Consider the following 14,618-nt stretch of genomic DNA (forward strand, 5'->3'; position numbering starts at 1 on the left):
GTACTGTAGTTTGTTGCTATTCCACGAGCGTGCGCAATTTTAACGCATTACATGTTAGGTATACTCGGTGTAACATCATCTTTCACATTATACAAAAAAATTGGGGTCAATTGTGTTTTTTTTTTATTTATTAAATCTTATTTTTCCCCCAAAAATTGTGTTTGGAAGACTGCTGCGCAAATACTATGTGACATAAAATATTGCAATGACCATTTTATTCTCTAGGGTCTCTTCTAAAAAAAAAACCACTTGGTCTTCAAGTGGTTAATGAACCAATGGTGAAGCGACGGCAGGAGAGAGCTTCAACAGAAACCCAGATGGGTGTAGATCCCTTAGCAGTGGTATAGGAAAGCTGGGTTATTTAGGTGGCTTGAAAACAAGTCTGTAAATTAGGGAGGCCAAGCCCACCTTGTGGTTTCGAGACATACAGCATAAATGTATTCACCCGGGGTTTTTTACTACCCCAGATAAAGTGAAAGACTTCAGATTGTAAATGCTGCAAATCTCTCCATGGGACTGCTATTGGTAGAGTTCTAAAATCGTTACAGTATCCTAGGTAAAGATGTCTTTTTAATATACTTGATTCTGCCAAACCAAGATAGGGTATAATCAGCACAACGAAGATCTTCCTGAAGTCGGCGAAAAAGCTTGTCAGCTGGATGCCCAGATACAGAAGAGAGCGCTGCGCCCATTAAAAGTTTTAAGTATTCTATAGGGTTAGTACCATTCGAGGGGGACAGATAAACATGAAGGCTCGGTTTACACCTAAACTGCCCGCGGATCTCACAGGAACACTGTTCTCCTTTTCAAAAATGAATCAGGGCCGAATGTGTACCTGAATTCAGCCCTGAAACCGAGCCAAAGACGGACAGCGTTTATGTGCAGTGCACTCCGCAGCCGCCCCAGAGAACGGGTCACATTCTCCTGCTATGCGAATTGGATGCGGAGAAACCCACATTAAATTCGCATAGGTGTGAACCCAGCCTCAGAGATGTTGTCTTTTGAGCATTGAAGTTGAGAAAATTGGCGTAGTAAAAACAACAGGTTAGGCAGGGTAACGCAAGGATTAGTGATATACATAAGAACATTGTTGGCAAACGAGGCACATTTATTCTCCTGCTGTCCACAACAAATAGCATGAATATTAGGGTGGGAACGAATCTCTATAGCTAAGGGTGCAATTGCTAACATGAAAAGCAATGGGGAAAGTGGGCAACCTAGTTTTGCCCCTCATCGGATGGGGAATGATGACATTAACACAATTTTATTAAATATATATATCTAAACTTGACTGCCTAGAAACTACTGTAAATGACCCTGTGTACATGTACTGATAAGATAACACTGAGCAGAGTTCAGGAGCAGTTGAATAAAATCCCAACTGCTCCTAAACGTCCGTTTAGCAGCAGCAGTGTACGTGAGGCCTAAAACTAGTTTCTGCAAAGTTTTTCATCTTTTTAAAGCTCTTACTTTGTAAAGAAGCCTTTCCATATTAAACCACCTTTCCTCCAAATGCAAAGCGTGCCCCTTTTCATTTGCATTGATCTTAGAGTAAACAACTCTGTAAAGTTTACTATGTGCAACATTTACTGTATGTAGTCATACAAGGTGATCACACCCCCTTAAATGCTTCTTCAACAGTTGCCTTCTTTTATCACTGTGCTGCTGAAGCCACAACTGTATGCATCGTCTCTAGTTTACAATACTAAGGCCTGTATCTTTTTCAGAATGGCATCCCACTATATATATATATATATATATATACATATATATATATGCACTTTCATTTACGAGCACTGCACTATTGGGTCCAATTTAAAACCCATTGACTACACACAGGAAATTGCCATTTAACTAATGATGTGATTTTGGTAAACAATTTGGGTGCATTGTTAATTACTAAGGGTATTGCCTACATGTGTAATTGGGTATTTTGTTGTAATTAATTTAAGTCACTTTGCAGAGATCAATTTTTTTTTTTAAGAATCTGTCGATCGGCCTAAAAAACAAATAAAAATAAGAGTACACAACACTGATGAAAACAGTTGACTTATTTGCAAGTGATTACTGGTTTCATTCTGACTGTACCTGCAATGGACTGATATTGGACCATCTTGACCAAACTGTTCCTTAGTTTTGTGTACTTGGCCAATGAAGTCAATAAAACCTTCTCCTGATTTTGGCACGCCTTGTTCTGGCCAATCAGTAAACTGAAATTGTCGTACTGTACGAGACTGACCATCCTGTGGAGAGACAGGTTACATTAAATGTTACAGAATCTGGTTACATTAAACAGAGAAAAATTGTCGATAACAAGTAAATGTCTGACTAGTTCATTTGAACATTCAAAGTTATTTTTTTTCTTTAACAATAACGCCAAAAATGGCGTATGGTGAACTGACAGTATGTAGCATCATACATTTGAATATGTCATATAGGAAGTGAGTAGTGTTTATTTTAATGGTTGCTAAATAATTTTGACCTTCTGAGTCCTTCTGCCTATACACTATACATGTTTTCATTATAACCTTGGAATTGGACATACCATTTCTTATGACTATGTAAGTTTCTCTGCAATAATAATCTTTATACAGGTGGGCTAAAACTCGCCAAAATAGGATATCTGACTTACCATAAAACATTTTTCTGTACAAGACAGGGAATTAGTACTCAGGTACATGGGGTTATGCTGCTGCCATTGGGCGATTGAACATTAGCAGAACAGAGCTGTAAGGACAACCCAGTAGAACCCCCTTCCACTCCAGGCATGCCTTATGCCGCGTACACATGACTTGACTTTTCGACGGACTTAGTCCGGCAGACAATCTGACGAACTTTGCAGCTGAGGTCCGCCAGACTTTCAAACGAATGGACTTGGCCACACATGATCACTCCAAAAGTCAGACGGATTCAGACGGATTAGAACGTGATGATGTAGAATAAGGTAGTTCATAGCCAGTAGCCAATAGCTGCCCTAGCGTCGGTTTTAGTCCGTCAGACTAGTACACAGACGACTGGATTGTCCACTAAAAGCAGAGTATGGCGGACAAATTTGAAGCCAGTCTTATTTCTAGGCCCGCCAGACTTTTGGGAAGAAAAAGTCCGCTGGAGCCCACACATGATCGAATCGTCCACCGGACCAAGTCTGCCGGAGAGTCCTATCGTTTGTACGCGGCATTAGTTTTGTTAGCAAGCAATAGTAGAAGTGGAGCATAAGAACAGGAGCGAGTGATCTATGTCCTGTAATACTCTCAAAGATTTTTTTTTCAGTTAAAAATCCTACTTTAGGGACACAGGATGATTATTCGGGTACATTAAGACGTACAAAAGCAGCAGCCCTAAGGGGGTGGGCAACAGAGCAAATAAAACTGCCTGAAGAACCTTACGATGAAAACCAGCATCGGCATCTGTGGCTGAACATCCTCCAAATATATGAACAGAAGGCCTTGCAAATCTGATAAACAGATGCCTGATGCTCAAAAACACTAACTGATCTTGTGGAATGCTCTTTAACCAGGAAAGCGACAGCCTAGCCCTGGAGATTATTAACTTGATTGATAACCTGTCAATCCACTCAACAATAGTGGAATGAGAAGAAGGCTTATCTTCAGATTTGGAAAACAGAGTTGGAATATTGAAATGGAGCTGTAGCTAAGACCCACATCCAGACAATGGAAGCAACCTAGTCTTTGTGTAGCCCAGTAAAGGATTTTTTTTGCAGATTTAGGCTGTCAACTCAGCAACTAATACCTAGACTGTTCAACGGGTGGTCTTTGAAGATCCAAGTGTGATAGTAGACTCTGCGAGAAGTCAATTTCCTAGCCTTCAAGAGCATAGGGATAATCAAATATGATAGACCCTTGTCCCTCAGAACCTAGGATTTAAAAGCCAAGCTGTTAAAGCCAACGTCTGAGATGTAGGATGACAAACCAGCCTTTGAAACAGAGGATCTGGAAAATCAGGGAGGGCCTACATTGGATCCGTCAGGAATATTGTTCAGTACAAAGAAAATCACCAAAATGCCCCCTCATCTCGATCCTGCAGAGTAGGTGAGGGAGGGGCTTCAGGAGGAGGAAGAGTATATATCATGCTAAAATTATACGAAGAGTCACCAGAGTATCCCCTACAAAGGCTACAGAATCCCCTGGACATGGAGACAAACCTGCTTTAATTTGTTGTTGAACCTGGAAACAAGGTGTCTGATGCTCCCCAATGTGTGGCAGAGGTCTGGAAACACCTCAGGGTGAAAAGATCATTTTTTTAAAGTCCAGACTTTAAGTGAGGAAGTTTGCCTACCGGTTTTCCATGCCTAGGATGTTCATGTTAGTCAGATCCCCCTCTCTTTGAGCTACGAGAGCTCTGGCGGTTAATGTAAGCCACTGCTACTGCACTGTTTGACTGAACTGCAAGGGCTGGGACAGTGATAATAATGGGGGATTTTAACTACCCAGAAATTGACTGGAGTAATGACACTGCTGGGACAGTTAAAGGGCAAAAAATGATAAACCTATTACAGGACAATTTTATGGTCCAGTTTATTGAGGCCCCAACTAGGAATGAAGCTCTGTTGGACCTGGTAATCTCAAACCATGCAGAGCTTATTACTAATGTCCAGATAAAGGAACACCTGGGTAGCAGTGATCATAACATGATTTCCTTTGATGTTAGCGCTAAACAAGAAATACATACGGGTAAGATAAAAACACTTAACTTCAAGAGAGCAAATTTTCCAAGGATGAGGGCTGCTCTTCAGGACTTAGACTGGGAGAGAATATTTGCTTCAATGGGCACAGAACAGAAATGGGAATTCTTCAAAAAGACTGTTTGGGACCTCACTGCAAAGTATATTCCCATGGGCAATAAGTTTAAAAGGCTAAAAACAAAACCCATGTGGCTCACAGCCAAAGTTAAAAAAGCTATAAACTATAAGAGAAGAGCTTTTAAAAAATATAAAAATGAAGGATCACTAGTGACATTTAAATGTTACAAAGAATTTAACAGAATATGTAAAAAGGAAATCAAGGATGCAAAAATTCAAAACGAACGACAGATTGCAAAAGATAGTAGGACAAACCCCAAAAAATTCTTCAAATATATTAATAGTAAAAAGGTCAAGACTGAGCATGTAGGCCCTTTACAAAATAATCTAGAGTGGGTGACTGGGGACAAAGAGAAGGCTAATTTATTAAATACTTTCTTCAGCTCTGTGTACACAAAAGAGCATGGGGGAGCGCATGTCCATAATGGGGGTGATAGTGACACAGCCCCAAATGATCCACAATGGCTCAAAAGTGATATGGTCCAGAAATATTTAGACAGAATAAAGGTGGATAAAGCACCTGGCCCTGATGGCATCCACCCACGGATCCTAAAAGAATTGAGCTCTGTAATTTCAGAGCCATTGTATCTAATTTTTAGGGACTCATTAATGATGGGAATAGTCCCACTGGATTGGCGCAGGGCGAACGTGGTGCCTATATTTAAAAAGGGATCAAAGTCTTTACCAAGTAACTATAGACCTGTTAGCTTAACTTCTATAGCTGGGAAGATACTGGAGCGTTTAATAAAAGACCACATAGATGAGTTCTTGCTGAACAAAAACACTTTAAGCAACAGACAACATGGATTCATGAAAGACAGATGTTGTCAGACAAATCTGATTTCTTTTTGTGAGGAGGTAAGTAAAACCTTGGACAGAGGGGTGGCGGTGGACGTGGTATACTTGGATTTTGCAAAAGCGTTCGATACAGTTCCCCACACACGGCTCATGTGTAAGGTAAAGTCTACAGGTTTGGAAATATCAGTTTGTAAATGGATAGAAAATTGGCTAAAAGACAGAATTCAGAGAGTAGTGATTAATGATTCTTACTCTGAATGGTCTAAGGTTATCAGTGGTGTACCCCAAGGTTCAGTGCTGGGACCCTTACTTTTTAACATCTTTATAAATGATATTGGGTCTGGGATCAAAAGTAACATTTCTGTCTTTTCAGATGACACAAAGATATGCAGTGGAATAACCTCCTTACAGGATGTCTCCAATTTACAAGCCGACCTCAATACACTGTCTAATTGGGCGACTATGTGGCAGATGAGGTTTAATGTTGATAAATGTAAAGTTATGCACTTGGGGGCTAAGAATATGCATGCATCATACATGCTAGGGGAGTACAACTGGGGGGATCCATAGTGGAGAAGGATCTGGGGGTTTTGGTAGATCATAAGCTCAATAATAGCATGCAATGCCAAGCTGCTGTTTCCAAAGCGAGCAAAGTCCTTTCCTGTATTAAGAGAGGTATGGACACCAGAGAAAGAGATATCATTTTGCCCCTGTTCAAATCATTAGTAAGACCTCACCTGGAATATGCAGTTCAGTTTTGGGCACCAGTTCTCAAAAAGGATATCGGGGAACTGGAGAAAGTGCAGAGAAGGGCAACCAAACTGATAAGAGGCATGGAGGAACTCAGCTATGAGGAAAGATTAGAGGAACTGAATTTATTCACTCTTGAAAAGAGGAGAATAAGGGGGGATATGATCAACATGTTCAAATATATTAGGGGTCCATATAGTGAACTTGGTGTTGAGTTGTTCTCTGTACGGTCAACCCAGAGGACAAGGGGGCACTCTTTACGTCTAGAGGAAAAGAGATTTCATCTTCAAGTACGGAAAGGTTTCTTCACAGTTAGAGCTGTGAAAATGTGGAATAGACTCCCGCCAGAGGTGGTTCTGGCCAGCTCAGTAGATTGCTTTAAGAAAGGCCTGGATACTTTCCTGAATGTACATATTATAACTGGGTACTAACATAGGTAAAGTTGATCCAGGGAAAATCCAATCGCCTCTTGGGAGATCAGGAAGGAATTTTTTTCCCCTGCTGTAGAAAATTGGAGCATGCTCTGCTGGGGTTTTTTTTCGCCTTCCTCTGGATCAATTGTGGGCATAAAATTGGGTATTTGGATTGTACGATTATTTTTTATTTTATTTATTTGTTTTTAAGGTTGAACTGGATGGACTTGTGTCTTTTTTCAACCTGCCTAACTATGTAACTATGTAACTCTGGTCGGATGACCTCACAGAGAAGAGGTCTAGAGTTGAAATAATAACCAAACTGTCTTTAGTTCCAGAATGTTGATAAGGAGCCGAGTTTCCTCTGATGTCCTTTATACAACAGGGTACCCAGGACTACTCCCCCTCCCAACAGCCTGCCATCCATTATGAGCACCAAGCACCTTTCAAACAATTTGGAGGAAGGATCTTCCCTATTTAAGTGCCGAACTTGTGACTCCCATGCCAGAGAAAACATGCTCCTGCTGGTCAGGCATATGGGATGATCTGGAGACTGCATCCTTATGTCCCATGCTGCCAGAACTTTGTAAAGATCCTAATTATAAAATGAAGGGTTGTATGGCACCAGAAAAGTCCAAACATAGGAGACAGGAGTCCAGGGGATGGAAAACCCTGGAAAAGGCTGTGTCTAAGATCAGTTCAAGATACTCCAAGTGATGAGACAGTTTTAGTATTGATATCTGGAGATTTAGGAGATTTAGGATCCACCCAAATCTCTGTATGGTCTGCATGGTCTGCAGGACACTGAAAGAACCACTTTGGGCATGCTCTGAAAGGAAAGAAAAAGGTGCAGTGTAGAGACTTGTGGACCTGGAAGACACCCCAGTCCGGGACATTGAGCAGAATTGAGTTCCAGTATCTTGGACCTGGAGGCCTCGAGAAAAAGTAAGGGATCTCTTTTTTAGCCTTAGCAGATGAGGGTTGACCAGATAGATATTTTTCCTTCTTTTCCAAGAGCAAAAAAAGCACGCTTCCACCTGACTACGTCATTAATAAAGTTGTCCAGAGATTTGCCAAAAAGCTGCTCCCAATGAAAAGGCATATGCCATTCTTATACAGATAAGCTGAAGGCCAACATTTGAGCCAAAGTGCCATTTGTACCAAAAGGAGGCCCGTCCTGTAAATTATTTAGCCCTATATTATTCACTAGCCCATCAGCACAATAACGTGGGGCCACCGGCATGTTTTCTTATTGCTGGAGGACAGAAACGTCCATCAAGATAGATCCAGGATCCTGGGACATGACCTTGGACCAGACAGCGAAGCATGGTCATAAGAACAGGTTATGGGGAAGGACCTGAAAGGAAGAATAAGGCCTTAGAATGGGCTTCTATCCTTTTTATTCATTGGATCTTTAAGTATATGGATATCCTCAACAGAGACACTCAGAGTCTTGTTAAGACAGTTTGTTGGGTATACAATAAGGACAGACCACTGTTTATGAACCTCTTCTCTATAGGCTATTGCTGAGTAAAAAACGTTTAGGAGGAGCAAAGACCTATTTCAGGTTAGGTTCAATCACTAAGATGATTAAATGCAAAAGGGTTTGCACTGGAAAAGTCTTTTTATTTTTTCTTATTTTTTATCTCAGGAAACAGGTCCACAGGGACCAAGATAACATAGTTAAAGCAACAATGTAACATACATAATTACATGAATATTAATACTGGAGTATGGGTGGGCATATTGTGAGATAAGTGCATAATGCCACACGTATCCATGTTGGTGTGTATCTGAGACATAATATTTGCAATGACTTGTTAGGTGAAATATACCCAATTGTTTGTTATTATAAGTCTCTATTTCAGTATGATTGTTCCATGTTGCTGAGTGTGGCAAGTCAGGAAAGCATAACCCTGCGTGTCCTGTCTCCTTACAATTTTCTAACAGTAGAGTATTAGAGATATCAGAAAGGTGGGCCTGGCCCTAAAATACGAAATAGAGAGTGGGGGAGGGTAGTAGAGAGGTTCACAAAAAGGGGGGGGGGGGGAATTCACGAACATGGAGCTATTAGTCTGCCTGTCTGAAGCTGTTGTCTAAGTGTATGGTGTGTACAGGGAGTCCCCGAGTTATGAACATCCGACTTGTGAACGACTCCTACTTACGAACGGAGTCGGTGTGACGTCACTGCCATCCGTTTGTGTTCCACGCTGGTCCCGGAAACTGCCGAGTAGCCATCTTGCAGAACGGGATACATCTCACACTGCAGATATACTGCACGCCCCACATACAGTATAGGACTGCATGCCCAAAAACGTCCAGAAAAACACCCCCTGTGGAGCTGGTCAGATTACATACTGTTTTCTGTGCCCACTACTATATGCCATGTACAGTACTTGTACTTGTAAATTATGTGATAGCTGAACTGTATTACTATCCCTGTGTCCCAGCATGAGCTCATGTCATCTGCCTATGTGGAGCTTTCATTCAATCATGTGTTTTTTTTTATACCATCTTTTATTGTTTATACAGTACTGTACAGAAGTTGCTTAGTCCCGAATGTAACCATCCTTCTGGGTCTCTTTTAGCCCTGTTTTTTTTTTACTGGATGGCTCTGAGGACCACTACTGCTGAGGGCTGAGGACGCAGAACAAGCGGGCATCTCCAACCTTATATCTTGCGGCCATAGTAAGTGTTTTTATACAGTACTGTACCAGTCTTATTAGAATAACTTGGCTGGCTGCTACACTTTTTCTCCTTGTTCTTTTCTAGAGTGCACGTCATTCCACATTTTCTGTCTTTAACATGTCGAAAAACAAATCTGATGCAAGTGCTGGTGATACAGCAAAGAAAAGAAGAACCATCACCATGGAAAATAAAGTAGAAATAATAAAATGATCAGAAAAACATGAAACTCCATCATCTATTGGCAGAGCATTAGGCTACAATCGGTCAACGATCGCAACAATTTTAAAAGATAAAGGTAGAATAATGGAGCATGTGAAATGCAGTCTACAATTATTACCAAGCAACGCAGTGGTTTAATTGTTGAGATGGAAAAGCTGCTGACAATTTGGATAGAAGACCAAAATCTGCGTAATACGTCTTTCTTTAGTCCAAGAAAAGGCTCGAAGCCTATTCAAAGATTTAAAAGCTGCCCATCCAACAGTTGAAGACTTGCAATGAAGAATTTAGTGCAAGTAGGGGATGGTTCAATCACTTTATAGAAAGAGCTAATTTGCATAACAGAGTTCAAGGTGAAGCAGCAAGTGCTGATATAAGTGCTGCAAATGATTTTCCCAAAATATTGAAAGATATTATTGACAACGCAGGTTATATGTCAGAACAAATTTTTAATGTAGATGAAACCGGCTTGTTTTGGAAAAGAATGCCAGTGAGGACCTACATTTCAAAAGAGGAAACGTGCACCAGGACATAAGGCATCAAAGGAAAGGCTGCTGTATTATTTGGGGGTAATGCATCTGGGGATTTCAAGCTCAAACCTTTGCTAGTGCAACACTTCTTAAATCCCAGGGCACTATGTAATGTCACTAAGGCATCTCTTCCTGTTTTTTGGAGGGCAAATGCAAAGGCTTGGGTTACAGTTACAGTCTTTGAAGATTGGTTTTCAAACCATTTTGTCCCTGCTGTTGAACGTTATTGCTTGAGGGAAAACATTCCCTTCAAAATTCTTCTTCTCCTTGACAATGCCCCTGGACATCCAAACACTTTAGCTGACACGTACCCCAATATAGAGGTGGTATTTCTACCCCCCAACACCACATCGCTACTTCTGCCTATGGATCAAGGAGTCATAGCCTCCTTTAAGGCCCATTATTTATGGAGGACATTCTCATAAGCTGTCAGGGCTACCCAAAAGTTTAAGATGACCTTAAGAGAGTTCTGAAAGAACTATCACATTTATGATGCCATTACTGATGCTTGGGCCGAAGTGAAAGAAACAAATATGAGAGGAGTTTGGAAGAAATTGTGCCCCCAATTCACACAAGAATGTCTGGGGTTTACAGCAGAAGAAGAACCAGGCAAGCTGTGGTTACTATTACTAACTGCAGTTGGACATCTGTGAAAATTATATCATATTTTATTACTCGACTCCCATGGCCAAGAACTAACCAATGAAGACCTTATGGAACTAGAGCAGCAGATGACAGCATTTAGGGAAGAAAGTCAGGACCTAGAAACTCCAAAATTGAAAAAGTTTTCTACAAAACATTTAACTAATGCTTTTCGTCTCATTGAAGCAGGAATGGCAAAGTTAGAGGAGCAAGATTCTGATAAAGAGAGGTTTACTAAAGTTTATCGTACAGTTACTGAAGGCCTGAGATACTACAGGGCTATTTATGAGGAGATAAAGAAAAGTGCTGTGCAAACATCCCTTGATGCCTACTTCAAGAGTCCAGCATCTGAATCAGATTATATCGGTTCCGTCTCCAGATATCAGAAGAGTTTCCCGGGAGATCCACGGTGGTTTGTAGGCTAAAGGCAGGTGCATATTTGCGGAATGTTACAGCTAGTGGGTAACCCCAGCGGTTTGTGAAGCCTTTCTATCTCGCCAGCTCGAGGAGGGGTCTTAGTAGGGCTCGGTGTCTTAGGATAGCTCTCAGGAGGTCCCCTAGGATCCTGACTTGCAATCCGTCTGTGTCCACATCACCGTGTTCCCAGGCCCGACGTAGTATGATCTCTTTCTGTAGGAATTGGTGTAGTCTGCACACTACGTCTCGAGGTCTGCTTGGATCTGTCTGTCTTGGGCCCAGGGTTCTGTGCACCCTGTCCAGCTCTGTGTCAGCGCCAATGTCTTCCAGTACAATGTGGAAAATCCCCTTAACCGCGTCACTTAGGTTTTCAGCGTCTGTAGTCTCTGGGATTCCTGGCACCGCAGGTTGTTTCGGCAGCTCCGGTCTTCGATGTCCTTCAGGTGGAGCTGTAACACTATGGCCGTTTGTCGGTGTTGGTCTCAGGATTGCTTCAGTGCTGACACCCGGCCCTCTAGCGAAGATACTGACGCCTCCCCCGTGGTAATTCTGTCTGCCAAGTTGGACACCTCTCCCCGTACCTCCTGGATATCCCAGCGCTGCGTTACCTCTAAACAGAGGATCATTGCCTCAATGTCTGATTTGGTGGGGAGGGCCTGCATCAGTATCCATATATCCTGGTCCAGTGGGTTCGTTTCGGGTGATTGGGAGGATGCCATCATGTCTGGCTGCAGTCCCTTCGGTGTCTCTGGTGATTGTCCAAGTGATGTGAAGGGGCTCGGAGGGGGGTTACAGTCACCTGAGGTTGGGGCCTTCTGTGTGGCCTCACATGGGAAGCCTAGTGGTGCCGCTACTCTGGGCCCGGGAGAAAACTTTTGTAGCTGCTTGAAGTAGTGGTGTATTTCTCCAGGGTTCTTGCTGGAGGGGGTCCCTCTTGTTGCTGGTCTCGTCCTGTGTCTTTTGGCCGACTGCATACCGATTTTGAGTTTAAATGCTGGGGTTTGGAGGCTGGGAGCTCGCAGAAGAAGCAGCTTCACTCAGCCATGTCCAGGCCACGCCCCGGAAAAGTCTTTTGGGGGCTCTTCAGAGAATCCAGGTAAATCCCTTTAGGTGTAGCCAATGCATGCAGTTTTGAACCTATACATGTGCAGACAGCGTTAATGAGCATTGAGGTGGAATCCTCAAGTTTTGGAGTAATGTCTGTAGACTGCAAATCCTTGTTTACTGAATTCTCAAATAGTATACGTATACTCTACAATCCCTCCTCACCCTTGTCTGACTGTGCAAAAGCAACTGCAGCCTCAGTGAATTCACAATCTGACTTTGAAGGGAGCGTGGAATTATGCTTGTGACCCCTGCATTGTGAGTCAGCATGGCTGCAATTTTGCTCATAAACACAGTAGCTGATAATTCTTCTCTATAATTTACCTAGGAAGGGGTGACCCCTAAAAGGAGTTAAGAAAAACTCAGAGGAGTTCTGCAATGCAGGCAGAGGACAGTGGTAAGATGCTCCAGCACTGTTAGCAGATTAAAGGCTGACCAATACAGAGTGAGACACAGAGTAGTTGTCTGTGACCTCGTCACTTGGTAAGGTAGCAGGGAGCGCAGGTACCATCCAGAGGATTGTAGAACCGATGCAGGAGCAGATATCAAGAAGGTAACAAGGTCCACATGCAATAAAAAAAATGCTGCACACATGCACAGTATGGCCATCATAGAGGGGGGCTTTAGAAGGCAGGTTGCACAAGTGCCAAATTTAAACAAATTTAAACATTAGTGCAACTCACCCTTTCCACCACTGGTTGTGCAACCGATGTGTTACCCAATGGATTCAATTCTTAAGGGGGAAATGGACTGTATACGCCAACACAGGCTCCCAGTAAAACATAGGTAAAAACTCTATGCATCACAGCTTTGGTCCAGCAAGGTCCTGGTGGCACCCCTCCAGCACATCAGATGATAGGGAGAGTTGGGATCCTCGGAATCCTGGGAATCTTTGCCCCTCTGGTGGGCATACCCTCCAAGGGATCTTCAGGGACAGGATTCTACCAGTGTACTGCAGCTCTAAAGTATTCTGTGGCTGGCTCAACACTTTGCACCATAGGTACCTAGGCGAGTGCCTTACACAGAGTCAATTGCAGAAAGATTAATTACAGGCTGGCCCTTCTGCAAATTCGTAGAGGGGTCCATGTATGGTTTCCATGGCAATGCTTAGGATAAGTCACCTTGATTGCATTTGACACACTTCTCCACACATGGCTAATGTGCAAGTTAAAGTCTACAGGCTTAGACAATTCAGACCCCTTGATCGCCCCCTAGCATTTAACCCCTTCCCTGCCAGTCTCATTTACACAGTAATCAGTGCATTTTTAGCACTAATCGCTGTATAAATGTCAAAAGTGTCTGATTTGTCTGATTGTCCACCGCAATGTCGCAGTCACGATAAAAATTTCAGATCGCCGCCATCACTATTGTGGGCATAAAATTGGGTATCTGGATTGTACGATTATTTTTTATTTTATTTATTTGTTTTTAAGGTTGAACTGGATGGACTTGTGTCTTTTTTCAACCAGACTAACTATGTAACTATGTAACTAATAAAAAAATAAATGATAAAAATGGCATAAATTATCCCCCAGTTTGTAGACACAATAACTTTTGCGTAAATCAATCAATATGCTTATTGCGATTTATTTTTACCAAAAATATGAAGAATACATAGCTGCCTAAACTATGGAAGAAATTTGTTTTTTTATTTATATATTTTTTGGTGATATTATAGCAAAAAATAAAAAATATTGCTTTTTTTTCCCCAAAATTGTCGCTCTTGTTTATAGCACAAAAAATAAAAACCAACAATTTTGATTGGGTACAATGTCGCACGACCACGCAATTGTCAGTTAAAGCGACGCAGTGCCGGATCGCAAAAAAGGGCTTGGTTAGGAAGAGGGTAAAACCTTCCGGGGCTGAAGTAGTTAATGTTGATACTGTAAATGTAGTGTTATGCACTTGGGGCTAAAAGCTTGTATGCGTCATATATTTTAGAAAGAGAACAGCTGGAGAAGTCAGTGGTCAAGAAGGATCTGGCTATTCTGGTGAACAACAGACTGCATGTAATGCAAGCTGCAGTTTCTAAAGCTAGAAAAATATTTTCTAGCATTAAAAGTAGTACAGACTGCCCTTGCACAAATCAGTTTTGAGCACCAATTTACAAAACGGATATCAGAAAACTGGAGAAGGTGCAGAGAAAGTCAAACAAACAGATAAGAGGCATGGAAGAGCTCAGCTGTGACGAAAGATCAGCTGATCTGAATTGACTCTTTTGAGAAAAGGCGATTAGGGGGA

General features: G+C 42.0%; 1 protein-coding gene across 23 annotated transcripts in view; it reads right to left on the reverse strand.

Moving 5' to 3' along the window:
- Positions 1-14,618, reverse strand: part of PTPRS (protein tyrosine phosphatase receptor type S) — a 733,740-nt gene that overhangs the window by 40,503 nt on the left and 678,619 nt on the right. For all 23 annotated transcript variants that reach the window (XM_077475694.1, XM_077475692.1, XM_077475693.1 and 20 more), the window contains one exon: positions 2,089-2,243. In XM_077475694.1, coding sequence (XP_077331820.1) covers positions 2,089-2,243 — 155 coding nt within the window. The remainder of the gene's footprint in view (positions 1-2,088; positions 2,244-14,618) is intronic.

The sequence above is a fragment of the Lithobates pipiens genome, unplaced genomic scaffold (assembly GCF_037356315.1).
Source record: "Lithobates pipiens isolate NorthernLeopardFrog02 unplaced genomic scaffold, aLitPip1_a1.2 Scaffold_13, whole genome shotgun sequence".
NCBI lineage: Eukaryota > Metazoa > Chordata > Amphibia > Anura > Ranidae > Lithobates > Lithobates pipiens.